Source organism: Ursus americanus, chromosome 30 (assembly GCF_024610735.1).
Source record: "Ursus americanus isolate L20-20 chromosome 30, mUrsAme1.1.p, whole genome shotgun sequence".
NCBI lineage: Eukaryota > Metazoa > Chordata > Mammalia > Carnivora > Ursidae > Ursus > Ursus americanus.
In genome coordinates, this window is record NC_142156.1 from 243,738 (window position 1) to 265,607 (window position 21,870).

Below are 21,870 nucleotides of genomic sequence, written 5' to 3' on the forward strand. Positions count from 1 at the left end.
ATTTAAATTCTTCGAATTTCAGCCTTCTCATTTATCAAATGAGGATGATAATGCAGACTACAAATTTTTGGTGAGGATTTAATGAGAGTAATTGTCAATTCTAAAAAAAAAGCCCAAGGAGGGTGAGCTAATTTAGGGGTTATCAACAGCTGCTACCACCACTGGGTCCAAGGGACAGAGGGAAATGATATAGATTATATCATTGTTCCCATGTATTCACTACGCTCCCAGGTTTGTATGTCTTGCCTCATGGATATGTGACTTGCTTGGCTAAGAAAGTGTGAGCAGAAGTGATAGACACTTACAAACAGCTGGCATCACAGTCTTTCTGACAGCTGGGCAGCTTGATAAGTAGGCAGCACTGGGCTTGGAGTCAGGACATCTGTATTAAATTCCTGGCTCGGCCACTTACCACCTAATAGATCTTGGGTCAATCACTGGGCTTCACCTGAAGGCAATTTCTTCACTGGGGAAGTGGGCTCTGTGATGGTTTTATACTGATCTGTCAGTGTCCTTTTATCCTGCTACCATATACCTTGGCTCAACCATACAACAACGGTCCCTTAAAGGAGGAATTCTTGTCCCTAGATTGAGTACTTTATTTTCCCTGTTCTTTGACTAAACATTGTCTTTGTCCTGGTACTTATGCACCAAGCAGGGTTTTTTTGTTTGTTTGTTTGTTTTCTGCTAAGAATGACTATTTCTTCTATCAACCAAAGCACTGCAAAGTCGACTCATTCCAATTTTTAATAGAACGATTCCATTGGCTGGGAAAAAGAGTGTCAGTTTCAGGAATGATTTGGCAGGTGCAGGAAAAACCTCAGCACTCTAGGGCCTCAGACAGATGCAGATCCTTTCAAGTGGCGCTGAGTGTTGTGATAAAGCAGTTTTCAAAAAGGAGCTGTAATGCAATCTTTTAGTCCCCCACCTCCCCCCAACTACACTTCCAAACTCCCAATTGGGCTTGTCACCTGCCCTGCCACCACCTTCTTTTCCTCCTTTTCATTGGAAGAAAGATTGTATTTCACTTGAGTTACTCCAACCAGATTTCCTGGACTGGCTACCAAGGACATCTCTGGTGGTTTTAAATCCTGCACACAGTTGTGATAAAAGTGAAGGGATAAGGGTGAAGAGTGCCATTTTAGGTGATCACCAGTAAGTCTGAGAGTTGTGGTGCTCTCCAAATCACTATATCAACATTCATTAACGATGTGCTTACAAGTCATCCTGCTAGGTACTTCTGAAGTGTAAAGTCCCAGCACTGGGGAAAACAGTCACCCCAAAGAATGGTAGAGAGAAGATGGGATGAAGGAAGGGAGGTCTCTTGCCTACCTGGCTGAGACAGAGCTATGCCCATCTTTCCTAGGCACTGTCCTGGGATCTCTTACCAATCCTACCTGACGGCCACACTGATTTCTCAATAAAAGGCCACGAGTGGGGCCATCACCCTCTCACAGGGCCTAGATTGCTCAGAGATATCCATATGCACAGGTGTCAGCTTGATCCCTAGGCCAACCTCCCTGGGCAGCACCACGGTGGGTGGGATGGCAGAAAGTTCTTCAGGTTGAAAGTCTTTCAAAACAGATTATCATGTCTGATAATCCCGTGTTTGGGTTTCCATGACAATGGATCTTCCTGCAGTTTTTCCAGCCTGGTTAAAACTTTTAAAATGAATACATGCAAAATCAAAATATGGCCTTGCCTGCCTTCACCAAGAAAGAGGGTGGGATTTCATCCCACTTCCCACCTTTCCTCCACCAACAGGCTTACATCTGTTTGTTTCTATTTCTTTAAATTTTTTTTTAAAGTAGTAAAAGTAATACACACGGAGTGTGTTCGTTTCCTGTTACTATTGTGCAAATGACCACGAACTGAGTGGCTTGAGACAACACAAACTTACTATCTTCGGGTTCTGCAGGTCAGAAGTGCAAAATGAATCTCAGGGGCTAAAATCTAGGTGTCAGCAAACCTGTATTCCTTTTGGAGACTGTAAGGGAGAATCCTTTTTGCTATGTTTTCCAGCTTCTAGAAGGCTCCTCGGCTCCTGGCTGCTTCCTCCTCAAGATCTGTCGCTTAATCACATCTGCGAAGTCCCTTGTGCCATGTACATACAGTACCATAGTCCCAGGTTCCAAGGATGAGGAAATAGACATCCTTGGGGATCACGTTGTGTCTACCACACTTATTAAAAAGATAATAAGTAGTATAGAGAACATAAAATAAAAAGTCAAATCGTGCCCCAAGTAATTTTTAATTGCGTCTGTGTACATCCCTGAAACTGTACCTCTTGGAGGAAAAAATTCCAAGCATCAAGGCCAATGGAATCCCCCCACTCACCCCAGCAACTACTCAAAATTGGCTCACGTTTTAATTTGCCTCATAGAGACCTGTGACCTCCTTGGATAGAGGCCCTTCTGGCAAATTACAGGAGAAATCAAAACACAACTCCCAGGGCTAGAGCCCTCTGGGCACTTGAAGTGTGGGCCATGCCCAGTTAACAAGGACAGACATTAGCAGTCAGGCCATTTCTAACTGGAGTTTGTCTCCACAAAGAACATAAGCGAATTTACTTCTCCTAAAAGACTTTTTGCCTCTGTGGTATGAATGGTTCTGAGAAACGAACCCTGAGGCCTAATTTTATGGGAGGGAAGGGCTTGTTTAAATAAGAACATTCTGCCACAGTAACATGACTAAGAAACTATGTAAGTAGAAAGCCCTGGGGCGCCCTCCCCCGATGCAGCAGAGCCCGGTGATCTGGGCAAAGTGTGTAGACAGATCTTGTTATCTTGAAAGTGAGCTCGGGAATATTGCCCAAATAGGAGGCGAAACCATCTTGGGCTGAAGCCATACCCTGAGATTGCAGAGTATTACTTTAGAATGTTGACTGCATTTTAACGTGAAAAGTTTGTTAAGCTATCATTAATGGGCTTGGCAATCACAGATTTGCTTGATTCAAAGAATGGCTTTCGAACGATCCCAATTTAAAATCTTGTAATCCCAATGAACAATCCCTAAAACGTGGAGTTACTCGTACTGTGGCACGAACAATCCGAGGCTGAATGTAGGTTCTCTCAAGAGAATAAAAAGGCTGACGTTCAAAAAACATGAATTCTGAAACCAAGGACAGTTACAGACAGCAAACAGCGGTCTCAATTTTAGTGAGCTAATGAATGTGAAAGCATTTCAGAATATTACTTATCTGTGTGTCCAAACGAGATGAGAACAGGGTATTGAAGAGATATCTGCACTCCCATGTTCACTGCAGCATTATTCACAATGGTCGAGATATGGAAATATCCTATCAACGGATGAATGGGAAAAGGAAATGTGGTGTATTTATGCACAGTGTGATATTATTCAGCGTGGAAATAGAAGGAAATCCTCCCATTTGCAAGAACATGGATGGATCTTGAGGGTATTAGGCTGAGTGAAATAAATCAGACAGAAAAAGACCAATACTGTACGATCTTATGTATATGTGGAATCTAAAAAAAAAAGTCGAACTTATAGAAATAGAGAGGAAATTGGTGGTTACCAGGGCCTGGGGGGAGGGGGAAAAGTTGGTCAAAGGGCACAGACTTCCAGTTATAAAGTAGATAGGTTCTGGAAATCCAATGTACAGCATGGTGATTATAGCTAACAATACTGTATTATGGGGTGCCTGCGTGGCACAGCGGTTAAGCATCTGCCTTCGGCTCAGGGCGTGTTCCCGGCGTTATGGGATCGAGCCCCACATCAGGCTCCTCCGCTAGGAGCCTGCTTCTTCCTCTCCCACTCCCCCTGCTTGTGTTCCCTCTCTCGCTGGCTGGCTCTATCTCTGTCAAATAAATAAATAAAATCTTAAAAAAAAAAACAATACTGTATTATGTCCTTGAAACTTCCTAAGAGTAAATCTTAAATGTTTTTACCACACACACAAAGTGGTAGAAGTGACAGAAGGGGACCTTACTGTGGTCCTTATCTCACAATATAGAAGTGTATCAAAATCTTTAAAAAAAAAAAAAGGGGGGGCGCCTGGGTGGCACAGCGGTTAAGCGTCTGCCTTCGGCTCAGGGCGTGATCCCGGCGATCTAGGATCGAGCCCCACATCAGGCTCCTCCGCTGTGAGCCTGCTTCTTCCTCTCCCACTCCCCCTGCTTGTGTTCCCTCTCTCGCTGACTGTCTCTATCTCTGTCGAATAAATAAATAAATAATCTTTAAAAAAAAAAAAAAGAAGTGTATCAAGTCATCCCATCGCACACCTTAACCACATGCAATTCGATATGTCATTATATTTCAGCAAAACTGAAAAAAAAAAAAAGAACTCCTATCGGTCTCTGGTTCTACACTTTCAACACCCTCCTTTCCCTGCCAAGTCTCCCTTCTAGTATTTCTGGAAAAGCCCAGAGGGTGTAACTCAGAATTCACACCCATCTGCCCACGTTGCTTTCTTTTCTTCTGCTCTGACCTTTGCCAGGTGATATCATCAGTAGCTACCTGGCCGTGCAAACGTTTTCACAGAGGTTGTCACATCTCCTTCTGGCACCGTGATCTGAGATACTCAGGAGAATGCCCCCTCCACTCATTTCCCCCTCAGCTTTACTGAGATATAATTAACATATAACATTGTGTAAGTTTAAGGTGTATAACATGTTGATTTGATACCTTCATATATTGCAAAATAATTACCCCCGCGGCTATGGCTAACACCTTGATCACATCACGTAATTACCATATGCTTTCCTGTATAGTTCAGGTGAGAACATTTCAGATCTACTCTCTTAGCAGCTTTTAAGTATATAATACAGTATCATTAGCTATAATCACCGTACTGTACATTAGATCCTCAGAACTCATTCATCTTTGACCTGGAAGTTTGTGCCCTTTGACCAGCATCCCCTCACTTCTCTCAACCCCCAGACCTGGCAACCACCATTATACTCTCTATGAATTTGGCTTTTTTTAGACTTCACCGTTAAGTGAGATCATACAGTATTTATCTTTCTCTGTTTGACTTATTTCACTTAGCATACTGCCCTCGAGGTCCATCCATGTGCTATCACACATGCCTGTCTTTCTCATGACTGAACAGTAATCTGTTGTATGTACACACCACATCTTCTTTATCCATTCATCTTTGGATGGACACTTAGCTGTTTCCATATCTTGGCTGTTGTGAACAATGGTGTGATAAATGTTCCTCCCCCGTCCACCTGTAGATGTCTACTTGTTCAGCGGGTAGCAAAGCAGTTGCTTGTATGCTGTCTTACAGAGGTTTAGTTATGTTTATTTATAGTTCCTGTCATCCAGAATAGAGTTCAGAGGGCTAGGCCAGGAGACAATTCCCCCAAACATACTGTTTTCAGAAGTGCCCCAACCTCTAAGGTAACTTGTATTACTTGGAGTCCTTCTCTTCACTCAAACTCATACAGCGGACTTCTGGTGGAAAGTTCCTACACTGATGTCTCCCTTGTCACCCTGACCCTTCTCCTGGTGGCACCCTCAGCCTTTCCGCTCACTTCAAAATGTGGTAGTAATGGTTTTGAGCAGGAATTGGCCAACTATGGCCCCCGGGCCAACAACAACACACAACCTGTTTTTGTACAAGCTTCAAGTTAAGAATGTTTTCTACATTTTTAAAGGATTGAAAAAGTAAAAAACAAAGATTATTTCATGACACATGAAAATCATATGAGATTCAAATTTCACGTCTACAAATAAAGTTTTATTGGAAAACGGCCCCATTCATTTGTTCACGTATTGTCTATGGGTATTTTCCTGTTCTAATTACAGAGTGGAGTGGTTGCAACAGAGACCAGATGGCCTGAAAATCTAAAATATATATATGGGCCCCTTATAGCAACGGTTCACTGACTCCTGGTTCAGAGCATGGACCCTGGAGCCAGTCTGCTCAGGGTTTGAATTTCGTTCTGACACTAACTTATGATGTGGGCAATATCTTAGCATGTTCTGGGCCATGCTTTCCACATTTGTAAGGGGGGAGGATGAAAATAGTTTGATTTATCTCATTAGCTTGTGTGAGGATTAAACAAGTTGATTTAGAATAGTGCCAGGCACAGGCCGTGAATATTAATTATTATTGTTACACTACAGCTGGTAACCATGGAAAATCTATCTGGTGTTAAATAAAAATTCTAGATCGAATGTGTGTTTCTTAACTGACCATGAAGTAATAGGAAGACAAATCTGCTGACTATGACAGTCACTTAAACAATATAGTCACAGTGTCACTGTTACCAAGCGGCTGCAGAATGAAACTTCACTCTTGTCCCAAATAAAGGTCAAATTTAGGCATTTAATTTCCTGGTTTCCTACAGCATCCAGGAATCTCAGCAACCAAGTGGTTTTCTTTTGTTTATTTTATTTTGAAGAAGGTTGAATAAAACTTTCCATTTTTTAATGGTCCTCTATAGTAATTTTTCCATGTAAAATATAATTTTATATAGTTGTATTATGGCATATACAATTTAATTATTTTTTACTTAAGCTTACATTATAATTTTTTCACATTGCTTCTTAGTTCCCACCATCTCTTGTTTTAAAGAGTTTAAGGAAGACAGATTTTCAAGTTCATATAGGAACTTTTCAAGATACATCTATAAGCAAAGTTTTGAAAACTCAGGTGGTTTTCATTGCTTCTCACCTACGTATTGATCCAATTTTCATCAGACTGATGACTTTGAATTGCTCATGTCATTGGTTTCTCCCAAAGGTGATCTTGGAGCATATTTCGATATTTGCAGCAACGAGCATTCGTTTTAGAGGGGTTTTTTTTTTTTTTAGATTTTATTTATTTATTCGACAGAGATAGAGACAGCCAGCGAGAGAGGGAACACAAGCAGGGGGAGTGGGAGAGGAAGAAGCAGACTCCTAGCGGAGGAGCCTGATGTGGGGCTCGATCCCACAACGCCGGGATCACGCCCTGAGCCGAAGGCAGATGCTTAACCGCTGTGCCACCCAGGCGTCCCAGCAACGAGCATTCTAGAAACAAACTAAAGGCTTTTTGCTGTATTCATGAAGAGGGTTCCCAAGCATAAATCTTGCAGCGATGGGGATGAGGATATGACTGGCATTAGAACACCGACCATCATTTCTCACTCAGCAGAGAAACAGGACCTACAAAGCCACATGGCAGAGGCAAGAACAGACCCAAAGATGCTTACCAGACAAATCATTTGGGGGGCAAAGAGTAGATAGTGAGTTTGTAGGGTACAATTTTTAAAAAAAATGCTCCTAGGGGTGTGGAGGTCAGTTCCTTCGTCCCATTTGGCTCACAGGTCCCAAATAACCATGCATCGCCCTGCACCTGACCTACATACAACCACCTTGTCCTAAAGCATTTGCCCTTGAAAGACCTTAAAGTGGTGGTTAGAGCCAATTACGTTTTTCCTCTATTTTGGGGGGGGGTGCATTCTAGCAGCTACATTCACTCATATGTAGGCTCAAAGAATGAGCCTCTTCTACCTAGAAAAAAAAAGAGACGCTTTTTAAGCAGAATCCATAACTTCCCTCAGAGAAGCAATCAAGTCAGCGCAAAATAAACCTGGTAATCAATGGAGGAAGTGAAGCTCTTGCCAGTTACCCTCACATGCATCTATTCTCTTAGGCATTGTAAGGGATAGCCACAATTTTCATGTCAAACTAGCCTCCAAATTCATGTATCCTCATTTCTTTCTCCAAGGCACCTTCAAGCAGAGTGTGCTGGTGCATAAATATGTTTGTATTTGTGTAGATTTTGGAGTCTGAATATCTCTGGTTGTGAGGTATGCTTACTGTTTCTTCTGAAAAGATATCAGAGGAAAGAGCAAGTGGTATTTCTGGGAATCCTGCTCTTATTCCACCCACCCATCTAGTTGACTCCCTAATTCTCAGCCTCATTTTAATAAAAGACATTGAGTAGCTCTGCGTTTATGATTTAAATGGACTTTCAAATTGGGATTTAACCATCTGATATAACAAAGTGGGCGGACTTCAGTCTTCAGAGGGAAAAGAATAAACATACCGAAAGCTGTAATTAAAATTTTGCCTTTGCCTCCAACCCTCTTCATGCAACTATTGTCAAACTTGAAATATCCAGTGCCCAAATTCCAACCTCAGGTTTTACAAAAAGTGGTAGGGGGTGGCAGCTGAAAACATTCCAGAAAAGGCAGCTGAAATGATTTTGGTAGAAATCCAGATCCGCCGGATGAGCATGAACACGCTGACGTGTATTAAATTCAGAATGTACCGGAGGTTAGAGACCATTGGTCAATTTCCTTGAACAGAGGGGGTTAAAATAACTTTGTGAAGCCCGCATTCTAGAACGCAAATGCTTCAGCTCCTAACGGTCCACGTGGAGGCATCACCGAGGAAGGTATGACCAAGTAGGCCCTAAAGAAATAAGAAAGAAAAACTTCAATACAGAACAATTGGGTATATTTACCAGTTACTCAAGCCCCCAACCTTAGAGTCATCCTTGACCCATCTTGTCTCTCACACCCAGGGATGAGATCCAAGGTCTCTGGGGCCTGAAGCATATATAGTAAAGATCTTAAGAAAAGACACACACACACACACACACACACACACACACACACACACACACACACGGGTTTTTTTTTCTTTGCAAACTTTCCAGAAACATAAGCTAATGAAAGTGTCCAGGTGCCTCACAGTAAATTCCCCTCTGTGCACACTGCGCTCCTGTTGGTTCTGCCTTCAGTATATGTAAGAATCCAGCCTCTTTTCCATCTCTCCCCTACCATCCTGGACCCAACTACTTTCATTTCTTGCTTGAACTACTGAAATATTACTATGTCTTCCCTTGGGCCTTTGTAGTCTGTTCGTCCCACAGGCAAGCAAATTAGATTGTGTCCTCGGTTGGCTTAAAACCCTCCAACTTCGTCTTCTGTTGTACTCTGTAAGTCCTTACAGTGCCTTTCAGGGTGCCACTCTATCTGGCCACCCTGTGCCTCTTGGACCAAGTTTGCTCCTCACTCACCTCTTACCGACCAGGATTCCTTGCAGTTTTGGGAACCTGCTAAACATGCCTCCAGGCTTCTGCATTTGTCATTCCTGTTATCCAGAATACTTTCCCCTGGAATCCGTACTTCTGTCTGGTCTTACACTTCAATGTCACCTTCGCAGACCACCCAGTATAAAACAGCAGCAGCCTGTCCCCCCAGACATCCTCTCTTCCCTGCTTTGCATTTGTCTCTACATGCTCAGTGTCATGTGGCATATCTTTGTTTGTTTTACTCTCCTCTTCCAGACTGCAGGCTCTATGACGGTAGGGATTTTACTGTATTCACTGCTGCGATCCATTCTTACAACAGTGCCTAACGTTTGTGGAAAGAAGAGATTATCTAGCCTGGGTCATTAGGTTAATCATGATGTCATTGGCAGGGAAAGAAAAAATATATTCAGGGAGATGGTGGAATGCCTTCATGCCTTCTGGATGTTAAGTCTAAAGTGACAGATTCTTAAATTATCACTATATGCTGTAAATAAATACCTATTTTTGATGGAGAAGAAAGTGAGTGCTAGGAGTAACCCGCCTAGAACAGGACCTTTTTTTTTTTTTACATTTTTTATTTTATTTTTTAAAATATTTTTTTATTATGTTAGTCACCATACAGTACATCCCTGGTTTTTGATGTAACGTTCGATGATTCATTAGTTGCGTATAACACCCAGTGCACCATGCAATACATGCCCTCCTTACTACCCATAACCAGCCTATCCCATTCTCCCACCCCCCTCCCCTCTGAAGCCCGCAGTTTGTTTCTCAGAAGTTGTGGTCCATACACACGTAGTAAAAGGGAGTGAAACTTGACTGGAGAATTCGTGCATTGTAACTTTAGTAACTTTTGTAAAACCAGATATGAAATTAAAAAAAAAAAAGCATGAGAGACTATGGACTCTGAGAAACCTTTTTTTTTTTTTTTTAATTTCATATCTGGTTTTACAAAAGTTACTAAAGTTACAGTGCACGAATTCTCCAATCAAGTTTCACTCCCTTTTACTACGTGTTTATCTTTCATGTTCCAAATAGGCAAGGAAAATTTCACAGACTGCAAGTACAAAACAATTTCTTTCAAGAGGTATTTTCTCAAACCGTGAACACAAATCGGCTGGTCATTTACTCTGAGATTTTACTTCTGTGGGTCAGGTAGCAAAACGTCCCTCCCCTTCACTCCTCAACTGGGGGTCTCTAATCCCATCTTCATTTCCCAGGTCTCTCCAGGAAGAAGTGAGTTCCAGGAGGGGTTTCAGAGGGCTCCAACAAGAGCCTTCTGCAGTTCAAAGGAGCAGTCCCTGGATTTGGCTGTTGGTCAAAGGATGCAATCAGTGAAGGAGAGAAGACTGGACGTGCCCTGTCCCCGTCTCCGCCTCCGCGGGGATGCTCTTTAGGCTGCTGGTCTCTTGGAAAAGGGGGGTCTTGGGGCGAACTTTCCCCTGGAGCATAAGGGTGTGCATTTCTCCAGCTGGGGAGGAGTCCCGGTGTTTGGGGGGTACAGGATGTCCAAGTTAAGGCTCTCTAAAGAATTTTTCCCAACGGATCTCCCCCAGGAAACTGACACTTCTGAGGAGCTTTTCTCCCTCGCATCAGGTCTCTATTTACCCGAAGAGTAAATGAGCCTGTTTTGAAAGCTATAAAAGGTGGCGCGGGGGGATCACGTCTGCCCTGGAGTCCGGCTTCCGGCTCTCTCAGTGTCAGTTAAAGCTCCAGGGGGTGAACGCAGTTGTCAACTGCTCATTCATTCAACAAATATTTATTGAGCGCCCGCTGAGTGCCAGGCACTGGGGGTGCCCGGGCCCCAGTAGCAACTTAAGAATTTATACTCGTTCCCCCAGAGGCGCGGCGCACAGTGGGAGCGACCCCGCACTCCTCGCCCACCCGCAGCTCCCCTGGGTGTGTCCCGCGCCTCCAGCGCTGCCCTCCCGACGCCCCCCGGGATCCAACCTCGAGGGTTTAACCCGGGGGAGGAAGGCGGGGGGGGGGGGCGGCGCCAAACACTCAAAGGAAAAAAACCTGAGCCCAGTCGGCCCTGGGAAACCGCTCCCGGGAAGCACGCGAGGCGAACCCAGGAGAGCGCAGCGCCCCGGGGCGGGCGGGAGAGGCCGGCGCCCGCGGGTCGGGGCGGGGAGGCGGCCCCGGCGGGAGGAGGGCGCGGCCCGCGGCAGGGGCTGGGGCCGCGCCGCAGGGAGGGGCGCGCGACGGCGGGGCTGCCCGGCCCAGCAGGTGACCGCGGGCCGGGGCGGAGCAGGAGCAAATCCGCGCGCGCGGCGCGGCGGGGAGACGGCTCGCGGGGTCGGCGAAGTTTGCCGGAACACGGCGGAGGAGCCCGAGCCGTGCAGGAGCGCGGCACGGCGGCTGCCGGGGACGCAGGAGCTGTAGCCGCCGCAGCCGCCGCTGCGGGGCGACGTCGCCGCCATGGCCAGCTGGATCCCGACCAAGAGGCAGAAGTACGGGGTTGGTGAGTGCTCGCCCCACCCCGCCCGCGCCCTGCTGCCGCGAAGTTCGCGGGAGCGGCCCTGCCTTGCGCAGAGTTGGGTGGCGGACGCCGGGCCGCTGGGTACCCGCGCTGCCCGGCACCGGTTTCGGCTCCCGCTGCCCTCGCGGGCTCAAGCAGAGCTCAACTCCCGCAGCGGCAGTTCCCGGTTGGGGACGTCCCTCCGGGTTTGGGGAATCCGAGTGCACTCGGGCTCCGGGACTGGTAATTGGGCTCCAGAACCCAGAGCTCCAGCGCTTTGCATGGTGGGAACGTCAAAAGATGAGCGCTCGCTTGCTATTCATTCATTTGGGGCACCGGGCCTGGGTGCTCGCCTTTCTCCTCCCCATCCTTGGGGTTTCATTGAGTAGTTGTAATCGGCCGCCGTCGGCGGATTGCGGGTTGCCGCTCGCGGACCCGGGGCTTTCTGCCTTCCCTCTTCCTGGGTTCTCTCTGATGTCCCAAAGTGAGGGTTTGGCGGGAGAAAGCCGCCCGCCCCCCTTTCCTCCCAGGGACTGGGACCCTGCTAACAGTTATAAACTGAATGGGAAACTGAAGTCGTGGGGTGGAGGTGATGGAAGAGACATGAAGTGTGTGACCAGGCAACGGGGGTGGTTGCGCTGGGGGCTGATTGTGCAAACACCCTCGTCGCTAACGGAGCGTGTATGAGACGGTGTAAGACTGCCTTCCGAGCCCCGAGTTTCGTCGTGGGATAACATGAGGATTTTTTTTTTAAAAGATTTTATTTATTTATTTGACAGAGATAGAGACAGCCACCGAGAGAGGGAACACAAGCAGGGGGAGTGGGAGAGGAAGAAGCAGGCTCCTAGCGGAGGAGCCTGATGTGGGGCTCGATCCCATAACACCGGGATCACGCCCTGAGCCGAAGGCAGACGCTTAACCGCTGTGCCACCCAGGCGCCCCAACATGAGGATATTTTGTTAAGAAAACTGTGACAGGTCCTGGCCAGGCCCTTGGCATTCCTAGCAGCCCTCCTGGAAGAACCCCCACCACCCGCGGAGGGATTGTTGTTGTGTTGTTTTGCATCGGAAACACTGGATGTGCCTGGTTTTGACCCGGGTGAAAAACCATGGCCCTTGCACCTTTTAACCAGGAGCGAGGTTGCAGAGGTCTCCTGGAAAGACTGCCTTAAGTCCGGCGATTACAAGGGCAAGTAGACTTCCTGGCGGTTCCCTAGAATAAACAACAGTTGTGTGTGTTGAGAATTTTATCACTTCCTCTCAGGTTCATTCACTGGGCCCATTTGTAATTTAATCTTTTACTTTCGTCCCTTTCCTGCCCCCATTTTCCCTCCGAGCTTCAGTTAGGAGTGGTCCCTGAACCTCTTCCGTGCTTCTGCGTTTTCTGTCAGTGGAGTTCTTTCAGAGATACTCTTAACATCCTCTGGGTGCTTTTTACCTCTGTAACCGCGAGTCAGTTAAACCAACAACCAGACCCTTTTACATTTACTATAGTATTCTTGATTGTGACCCTTTATGTATGTATGTATCTGTGTATATAATAATATATATTGTATATACATAATTCCTTGTTTTCCCTCTGCTCCAAAAAGCTTGTTTCCTCTTAAATTTTATTTAGAATCCTTGCACTCTCCTGTGGCTACAACTCAGAAATGAGTAGGCGTTTCTTCTGCCTCAGACTACCTGGTCCTGGGGCTTCAGGCAGGTGCCAGCACTAGCCAGTAGTTATGGAAGTGAAATGGTCTAAGATAGAGGGAATCCATTTCTTTATTTTTGAGCATTTCAGAGTACTACTAAATTAAAGCATATTTAGCAATGCCTAATCATTAATTACTACTTACAAAGTTTAATTTTATCAGTTTTAATTTTAACAGGATCCAAAACTATTATGACTTTTGTGTAGTTAATGCAAGCATACCCCCAATATGGTTTTAATTGCCATAGTCATAGGAGCAAGTATGACATGTTTTCTTTTTAATATACTTTTTTTTTTCTATTCTGGGGTCAGGTTCCCCCGTTATTTATCATCAGTCGAGAAAGGTATTTGAATTACATTTCCAGGGCATAGGTGGTAGCAAAATGGCCCCAGGATGTAATTTGGCACACTTATTTTACTAGACACAATAGATTCTGATTAATCTTGGCTTGACAAAAGGACCCACTGTTAGGACAGATTAGCTGAGGAGATAAATCACCATTGTTTTTTTTTTTTTAAGATTTTATTTATTTATTCGACAGAGATAGAGACAGCCAGTGAGAGAGGGAACACAAGCAGGGGGAGTGGGAGAGGAAGAAGCAGGCTCATAGCAGAGGAGCCTGATGTGGGGCTCGATCCCAGAACGCCGGGATCACGCCCTGAGCCGAAGGCAGACGCTTAACCGCTGTGCCACCCAGGCGCCCCAACCATTGTTTATCCCTAAAACTCACTGTTGTTCCTAACACCTCCCTGCTTGGAAGCCTTCATTGGCCTACAGGGTAAAGTCTAAATTGAGCCCAATTTTCAAGGTTAAGATAATCTGGTTCAACCTATCTCCACCAACCTTATCTCTCCTGGCTTCTTTCTTGAACTCACCAGTGCCGACACTGCCCTTCCTTGCTCTTGCGCCATGTGCAATGGCGAGTCTCTCCTTTGAGACTTTGCTCTCTTGTGCCTGTCCCCTGTCCAGAGTGCCCTCCCACTTCTCCATCCCCCCAATCCGGCCTTTTCCTCAGGGCTCAAATCCATTGCCATTACTTCCCCAGATTTGGTATGAACCAGACCTTCCCAAACCTTTACGCCTGTCCTCACAGTCACTACATTGTGCCATCCTTTGTTACTTACCCTTTTATCCTTGGGTTCACTGAATCAGGTTATGGTTCTGTATTCCTGTCACAGTACTAGGCATAGAGCGTGTCTTCAGTAACCGCTTGTCCTTGGTGTTGAGGTGACATTCTAAAGCCCTAACCTAATTTCTGTGATGATTTAATGCAGTTCCTCTCCCACCCCCCCAACCCTCCATTCACCACCATTTGAGTTTTATTTTGTTTAGTTAAGTGCAGAAAGTGAGAGCCTTCACTCTGTCTTCATCTTTGCAAGTAAAAAGAGACAGAGAGAGAGAGAGAGAGAGAGAGAGAGAGAGAGAGAGATGTGCTGTTGAGAAAATAAGGAAGCATAGAGTAGAAAGACTCACTTAAACAGAATTAGGAAAATTGGCTTGTTGGACTTTTGGGAGGATAGTAATCACTTACGAGTGTCTGTTGGTCAGATTGCGTTTCTGGGTGAAGGAAGCCATATGGTAGCCATTTTGAAGCATTTCAATGACTCACAGCTACTCTGTGTGAGGGTAGGGCTTTGATCTCAATTTGAATTTTGCTAAGTGAAGCTAGCAGTCTCTACTCATATTATCTTGGTGCCACTATTGGTTGCTCCTGACGTAGCCCAGATTTTTCTATGGGGACTGAGATGCAATCTGTCTGGGCTTTCTTGGTTATTAAACATAGCTGTGTTGGCTCAATCTCTAGCATTTAGAAGGGCCTAAATGACCCATGTGTGTTTTCTGTGTTATCAAGGGAGAGAAGCAGTAGATTTGCTTCTTTAAAGTTCTAGTCCATTCATATCCCAGTGTGAAGTGCTCCCTGCCAAGTGCTTAGAATAAAGTGCTCTTCCTATAGCCATGGAAAATTCCCTTTCCTCCTTCCTTTTTCTTTTTTCTTTCTTTCTTTCTTTCTTTCTTTCTTTCTTTCTTTCTTTCTTTCTTTCTTTCTTTTTCTTTCTTTCTTTCTTTCTTTCTTTCTTTCTTTCTTTCTTCTTTACTTTCTCTCTTTCTCTCACTCTTTCTTTCTTTCTTGATTTTTTTCTGTTTGAGGATATGAGGGTACAATCACTTTTATTTAGATTTAAAGCAAATGTTAGTGGTATATATCCAGGTTACTCTTCTGATGATTGGAAACATTTATGTTTAAGTCTGCACCCAAACAAGCTATTTATATCAATAACAGCCCCAGACTATGTTGATGGTTGATTTTTTTTTTTTTTGCAAAATAGTTCATTATTGCTTATTTGTGATCTCTACTGTTATAATGTGATAAAAGATAGTGTGGGAGAATCTTTGCTTTCTGTTTGATTCTGCTAGGCCCCATTAATCTGAATGCATTTAGCTTGGTAGAGTAGATTCTCGAATGCTGGTGTAAAAATTGAAAGCAGACCCTTGTAGCTCTTTGTTAATGCATTCAGGTGTGCTGTGGGTTCCCGTCCAGCTCTTGGGGGGAGGATCTCAGAATAATCTCTAGTATTACTAGTCCAGTTTCCCTTTAAAGAGAAGAACTTAGTGTCTAAAGAGGTAAAGTGAATTGCTTAACACAAGGTAATCTTTTGACTACATGAACTCCCTTGGTCATCTGGTTAAGCCAGTGGATCCCTTCCTTAGAATAATGATTTTAAATACACAAAGTCAACTCTGAAGGATTGAAAATGAAACCCAGTTGTATTGAAATACAGCTGTCAAGATATTTTTCAAAATTTGTGATATTGTAATATACGTGCTTATCTGTGCACTAGATACCAAGATCTCCTGGCAGGTCTAATAACTACCGTACTTTTGAATTAGTGATGAGCATGTATGATTTTCTTAAGATATCTGCAGTAACTGTGAAATGATATGAAAATACCTATGATTTCAGTTTGGTACAAGTGGGGGGTCTATTGCCTGTTGTCATAATTAAGGTACATGCTGAGGGTTAGAAAATAGAGATGTATTTTTTTCCCTTTTCAAGTCCATGGATCTCTGAATTTGAGCACAGACTAAAAATCCTTGGCTGAAGATCACACGGCAGATTAATTACTGAACCAGAGTAAGCAGCAGTAGTAAGTAACCCTTGTTGATCAGCTGTCTACAGAGGCAGGGTGCTGCTAGATATTGTACAGCTGATGAAGAAGTCTTTGCCCTAATGTGTTCTTGTTCTAATAACATCGAGGCTAAGAACAAAGGGCAGAGAGAAGTAATATTTATTATGAATTTACTTTGTTTTACAAAACCCTTTAATTCAGTATGTTCCAGGTACATGTGGGGGTTGTGGAGACATTTTCAGTGAGCCCATGAGATTGAAAACTTTTTTGGCTATGATGCTAAGATGTTATCGGCCTGTTTCACTCTACCCTCTCTTGAGTATATGGTTTCCCAGAGCCTGCATGAAGTGTGATATCACAGCAGATTGAACGCCGAAGTCGATGGGAGAACCCAGTTGCCTTTCATGAAGGTAGACATTAAAGAGATTTACGAAGATGCAAAGCAGTGCCTCTCCTAAGTGGTTTTGTTTGGAGAAGTGTTTTTTTTTTTAATGATTTTTTATTAGATTATGTTAGTCACCATACAGTACATCCCCGGTTTCTGATGTAAGGCTCGATGATTCATTAGTTGTGTATAACACCCAGTGCTCCATGCAATACGTGCCCTCCTTACTACCCATCACCGGTCTATCCCATTCCCCCACCCCCCTCCCCTCTGAGGTCCTCAGTTTGTTTCTCATAGTCCATAGTCTCTCATGCTTCATTCCCCCTTGTGATTACCCCCCCTTTCTTTATCCCTTTCTTCCCCTACCGATCATCCTAGTTCTTATGTTCCATAGATGAGAGAAATCATATGATAGTTGTCTTTCTCTGCTTGACTTATTTCACTTAGCATCATTGGAGAAGTGTTTTTATTTGGAAAAATACATATTCACAAAAAACATGCATTGGGTTTATTATGATTATTTTATTATTTATTTAAATTTTTAAAAACTTTTATTATTTGAGAAAGAGTGCGCAAGAAGGGGGAGGAGCAGAGGGAGAAGAACGAGCAGACTCCACCCTGAGCATGGAGCCCAAGGTGGGGCCTGATCACAGGACCCGGAGATCATACCCTGAGCTGAAATCAAGAGTCGGTCACTCAACCAACTGAGCCACCCAGGTGCCCCATGATTATTTTATTTTTAAGATTTTATTTATTTATTTGAGAGAAAGAGAGCACAAGTGGAGGAGGAGGGGGGGAGGGGGGAGGGGGAGGCAGAAGCAGACTCCCTGCTGAGCAGGGAGCCCCCTACGAGGCTCCATCCCAGGACGCCAAGATCTTGACCTGAGCCAAAGTCAGCTGCTTAACTGACTGAGCCACCCAGGCGCCCCTATTATGATTATTTTAAATTAGTTAAGTAAAAAAGTATAAAATGTCTCAGTTTTACTTTCTAATATGGTAAATAGTGACAGATGGAACCCAGATAAACAAAATCTCTTTGAGAGTCTCGTAACTTTTAAGAGTATAAAGGGGTTCCAAGACCAAAAAGTTTCAGCTTTGCTTCTCTACCTGCTATTTCATTAAATTGAGATAATGCTGTAGTTCTCATCTATCGTCCCCTTTCCCAGATAAGACAACTGAGGCTCACAGAGGGTACGTTTTTCATCTATGGCTGTATAATCTTACTCTCAAGCCAAAACTCTACTCCATATGTTTCCCCAGACTTTAGTTGTTCGTTGTCACCTTGATCTCTGCCGTGTCCAGGTGACCTTGTGAAGCAGCTTCATGCCTGATTCCAACCCGTTTGCCTGGTCTGTTTCCTAGTTCATCTTCTATGTTGCGACCTTTTTTTTTTTTTTGTCTTTACTGAAAACAATTATTGCAAAAGAAAATCCTACATTCCTACCACTAAAGGAGAACCAGTATCACATGTCATAGGAAAGAGCAACTATAAAAATAACACCAACAAAAATAAAACAGCAGTGTACTGGAGTCTGGCTAGAATCTGGTACCTGTCAAGCCATTTCTCTATTAAAGAGCAAGGATGATGCCCAACTCCAGCGTTCTCTCTGTTGTAATGTAGATCCCTGTGATTGGTGGAAGTTAATATTCTGTAAAGTAGCTGGGAACACTGACTTAGGGAATACTGAGCCATCGCTCCTAGGCGAAATTCAAGGTCAGGTTGCTGTGAGCCTCTGGTCACATTTTCATCAACTGGTCAGTACATAACCTTATTTTATGTGTCTTCCGTGTAAGGTTTAAAGACTTTATTTATTTATTTATTTATTTATAAAGATTTTATTTATTTATTTATTTATTTATTTATTTATTTGACGGAGAGAGAGACAGCCAGCAAGAGAGAGGGAACACAGGCAGGGGGAGTGGGAGAGGAAGCAGCAGGCTCCCAGTGGAGGAGCCTGATGTGGGGCTCGATCCCAGGGCTCTGGGGTCACGCCCTGAGCCGAAGGCAGATGCTTAACCACTGAGCCACCCAGACACCTCTTTGGCAGTCCTTCGACATTGGTTTATAGGTAGCATCCAGCATACCTCAGGAATCATGGGCTTTTATTTTTAAGTTTAAAAATGTTATATGCAAGTAATGAATCATGGAACTTTACATCAAAAACTAGGGATGTATTGTATGGTGACTAACATAATAAAAAATATTATTTTTTAAAAAAAGTAAGAGGTTAAAAAAAATGTGCTTTGGACATCAGGCGAAGAAATGACTTTGAGGCAGAGATTTGGGTAAGCAAGGGAAAGCAGAGGATGGTTGTGTTAATTTTATTTTTGCAAGTGATGTCCAGGCCGTGTGCTCCGGCAGTCGGGACTCAAACGATTGTCTGAATTACTGGCAGCCAGTTCCCAAGCAAGAGACGAAAGTGGTCTTTGTCTTTCCCAAAGCTCTGTGCCATCGCAAAGCTGCTGTTGTTCCAGTGGCTTTATAGTCATGGATCCACGTTTCCAGATTGTGCCATTTTCTCCTACTTTCCCATACCCCATTAAACTCGGGGACTGCCCATGTCAGATACAGTAGTTGGACCCCTTGGAAGCCCTCTCTCTCTAAGAATCCTAGGCATCCATTCTTTATCTTGTCAAATAACTTGAGGAAAAGAGATCGGAGCAGAGATTCATTCCCTCTTGAAGATAGCTCTTGGCTGACTCAGCCAAGGTGCGTAAGAATGCATCCTGCTGACCGGTTTGTTACATGTGTACCTGGGACAGGATGTGCCGTACTTTGTCTGTACTTTCTCTGAGCCTGGAGTGATAGGGCTCTCCCTCCCCAGACTTTCCTGCTGGAGACTGGTTATAAGTCATAAACCTGAGTTACAGAATCTGACAGCTTTGCCTTTTTGTGTGTAGAATCAAAATATTAAGGGCTAGAGTCTATACGTATCCCTTCATAGCTAACATCCTTGTATATTGGAAAAATATGCCGCAGAGGCATAAAGTGATTAACCAGAGTCATGGGTCTACTAGCAGATTTGTTTCAGCCTATTGTCTTCTGGCTGCTTCCTCTCTCTTTATAACCAGACAGAGCAAGTTTCTTTATACGCCTACTTAGGGGTCTGACAAGTAATTGAACCCCACGCAGTCCTAACGGGAAAATGTCTGTCTTCCCTGGGTTTTTTCTAGGTGGAGGTTTGTTATAAAGAAGATCCAGCTATCAAATCATCTTCTCCCCCCCCCTTATTGAAATATCATTGACATATAACATGATGGCAAGTTCACTTGTACAGTGTCAAGTGTCTAGAATGTGAAATGATCACCACGTTAAGTCTAGTTAACATCCATAAGCACACATCGTTATAAAGTTTTCCTGGTGATGGAGACCTTTTTTTTTTTTTTAAGATTTATTTATTTATTTTAGAGAGAAATAGCATGAGTAGGAGGGGCAGAGGGAAAGGCAGAGGGAGAGAGAGAGTCTCAAGCCGACTCCACACTAAGCATGGAGCCCGATGTGGCTCGATCCCGTGATCCTGAGATCACAGCCTGAGCTGAAACCAAGAGTTGCACGGGTAACCAACTGCGGCACCCAAGCGCCCCGTGATGAGGACTTTTAAAGGCTAATTTCAACTTTCAAATAGACAGTACAGTATTATTAACTGTAGTCATTAGGCTGTACACTACATCCCCAGGACTTACTTATTTTAGAATTGGACTTTTAAAGGCTAATTTCAACTTTCAAATAGACAGTACAGTATTATTAACTGTAGTCACTAGGCTGTACATTACATCCCCAGGACTTACTTATTTTAGAATTGGAAATTTGTACCTTTCGATCGCCACCCATCCCCCACCTCTGGCAGCCACCAATCTGTTCTATCTATGAGTTCCATTTTTGGGGTTTTTTTTTTTTGCTTACAATCCACATGTAAGTGATATCAGACAATATTTGTCTTTCTCTCTCTGTCTTCTTTCACTTAGCATAATCCTGCAAATGGCAGGATTTTCTTCTTTTTTATGGGTGAATAATATTCCGGTGTGTCTGTATCACATTTTCTTTATCCATTCATCCATCAGTGGACGCTTAGCTTGTTTCCAAATCTTGGCTATTTTAAATAATGATGCATGAAACATGGAGGTGCAGCTATCTTTTCAAGTTAGTGTTCCTTTGAATAAATACCCAGAAGGGGGATTGATGGATTAGATGGTAGTTCTATTTTTAATTTTTGAGGAAACTCCATACTGTTTTCCATACTAGCTGCACTAATTTACATTCCCATCAACTGACACAAGACTTTCCTTTGCTCCATATCCTCACTAATACTTGCTTCTTGTCTTTTTAATAATAACGTTCTAAAAGATTTGCGGTGATATCTCATTGTGGTTTTGATTTGTGTTTCCCTGATGATTCGTGACATTGGACATCTTTTCATGTGTCTCTGGGGCATGTGTCTTTGGAAAAATGTCTGTTCATATCTTCTTCCCATTTCTAATTTGGATTTTTTTTTTTGCTACTGAGTTTATGATTTCTTTCTATATTGGATAACTCCTTATCAGATAGGTGATTTGCAGATATTTTCTTTCATTTGGTAGGCTGCCTTTCCGTTTTGTTGACGGTTTTCTTTGCTGTTCACCTTCCCCTTTTTAAGAGTTCTGGGAAGGAAGGATGTTTTGAAGGTTTGAGCCTGCAAAGTAGAAGTCACGCTGTGGGTTCCATGGTGGTCATGTTTCAGGCCTGCTATGGGCCCAGTGGTCTTTGGTCCATGGTATTGACATAATGTCAGTCGCCCAGCACCATGGTATTGAAATAATGTCAGTCGCAAAATTAATAAGTAGTGTGACAGTCTTACAACTTTACAGGCATGTTTGAGAATGAATGTTACTATGGTTTAACGAGTGTTGATGGGTGAAGGAGAGGTCATGTATCGATCATAAAGGATTATAATATTGACCTGGAAGTGAGAGAACGTTGGTCTTTTTTTAGACCTGTATTTTGAGCAAAATAGTGATGCTTTATTCAGAACACTTAAGCTAGGAGAAGTCTGAGCAAGGCTCCCTGCTGTCGTGGGGGATGCCAGTCCTCCTGCACTGTTCTGATGGGAAGGGGCAGTGGGCAGTTCGATACTGGGAGGATATGCTCCCTCATCTCAGGCCGAGAGCTACTGTGGACTTCGTATTGGAACACACTCCTCCTAGAACAGGGCTGGCGTCCGTCTACCT

The 21,870-nt window shown here is 43.9% G+C and overlaps 1 protein-coding gene across 1 annotated transcript in view; it reads left to right on the top strand.

The window, feature by feature from the left end:
• Window positions 1-21,870, top strand: part of LOC148107420 (small G protein signaling modulator 1-like) — an 82,346-nt gene that overhangs the window by 14,100 nt on the left and 46,376 nt on the right. Inside the window, 1 exon segment of the mRNA XM_087857151.1 lies at window positions 11,225-11,459. Coding sequence (XP_087713277.1) covers window positions 11,225-11,459 — 235 coding nt within the window.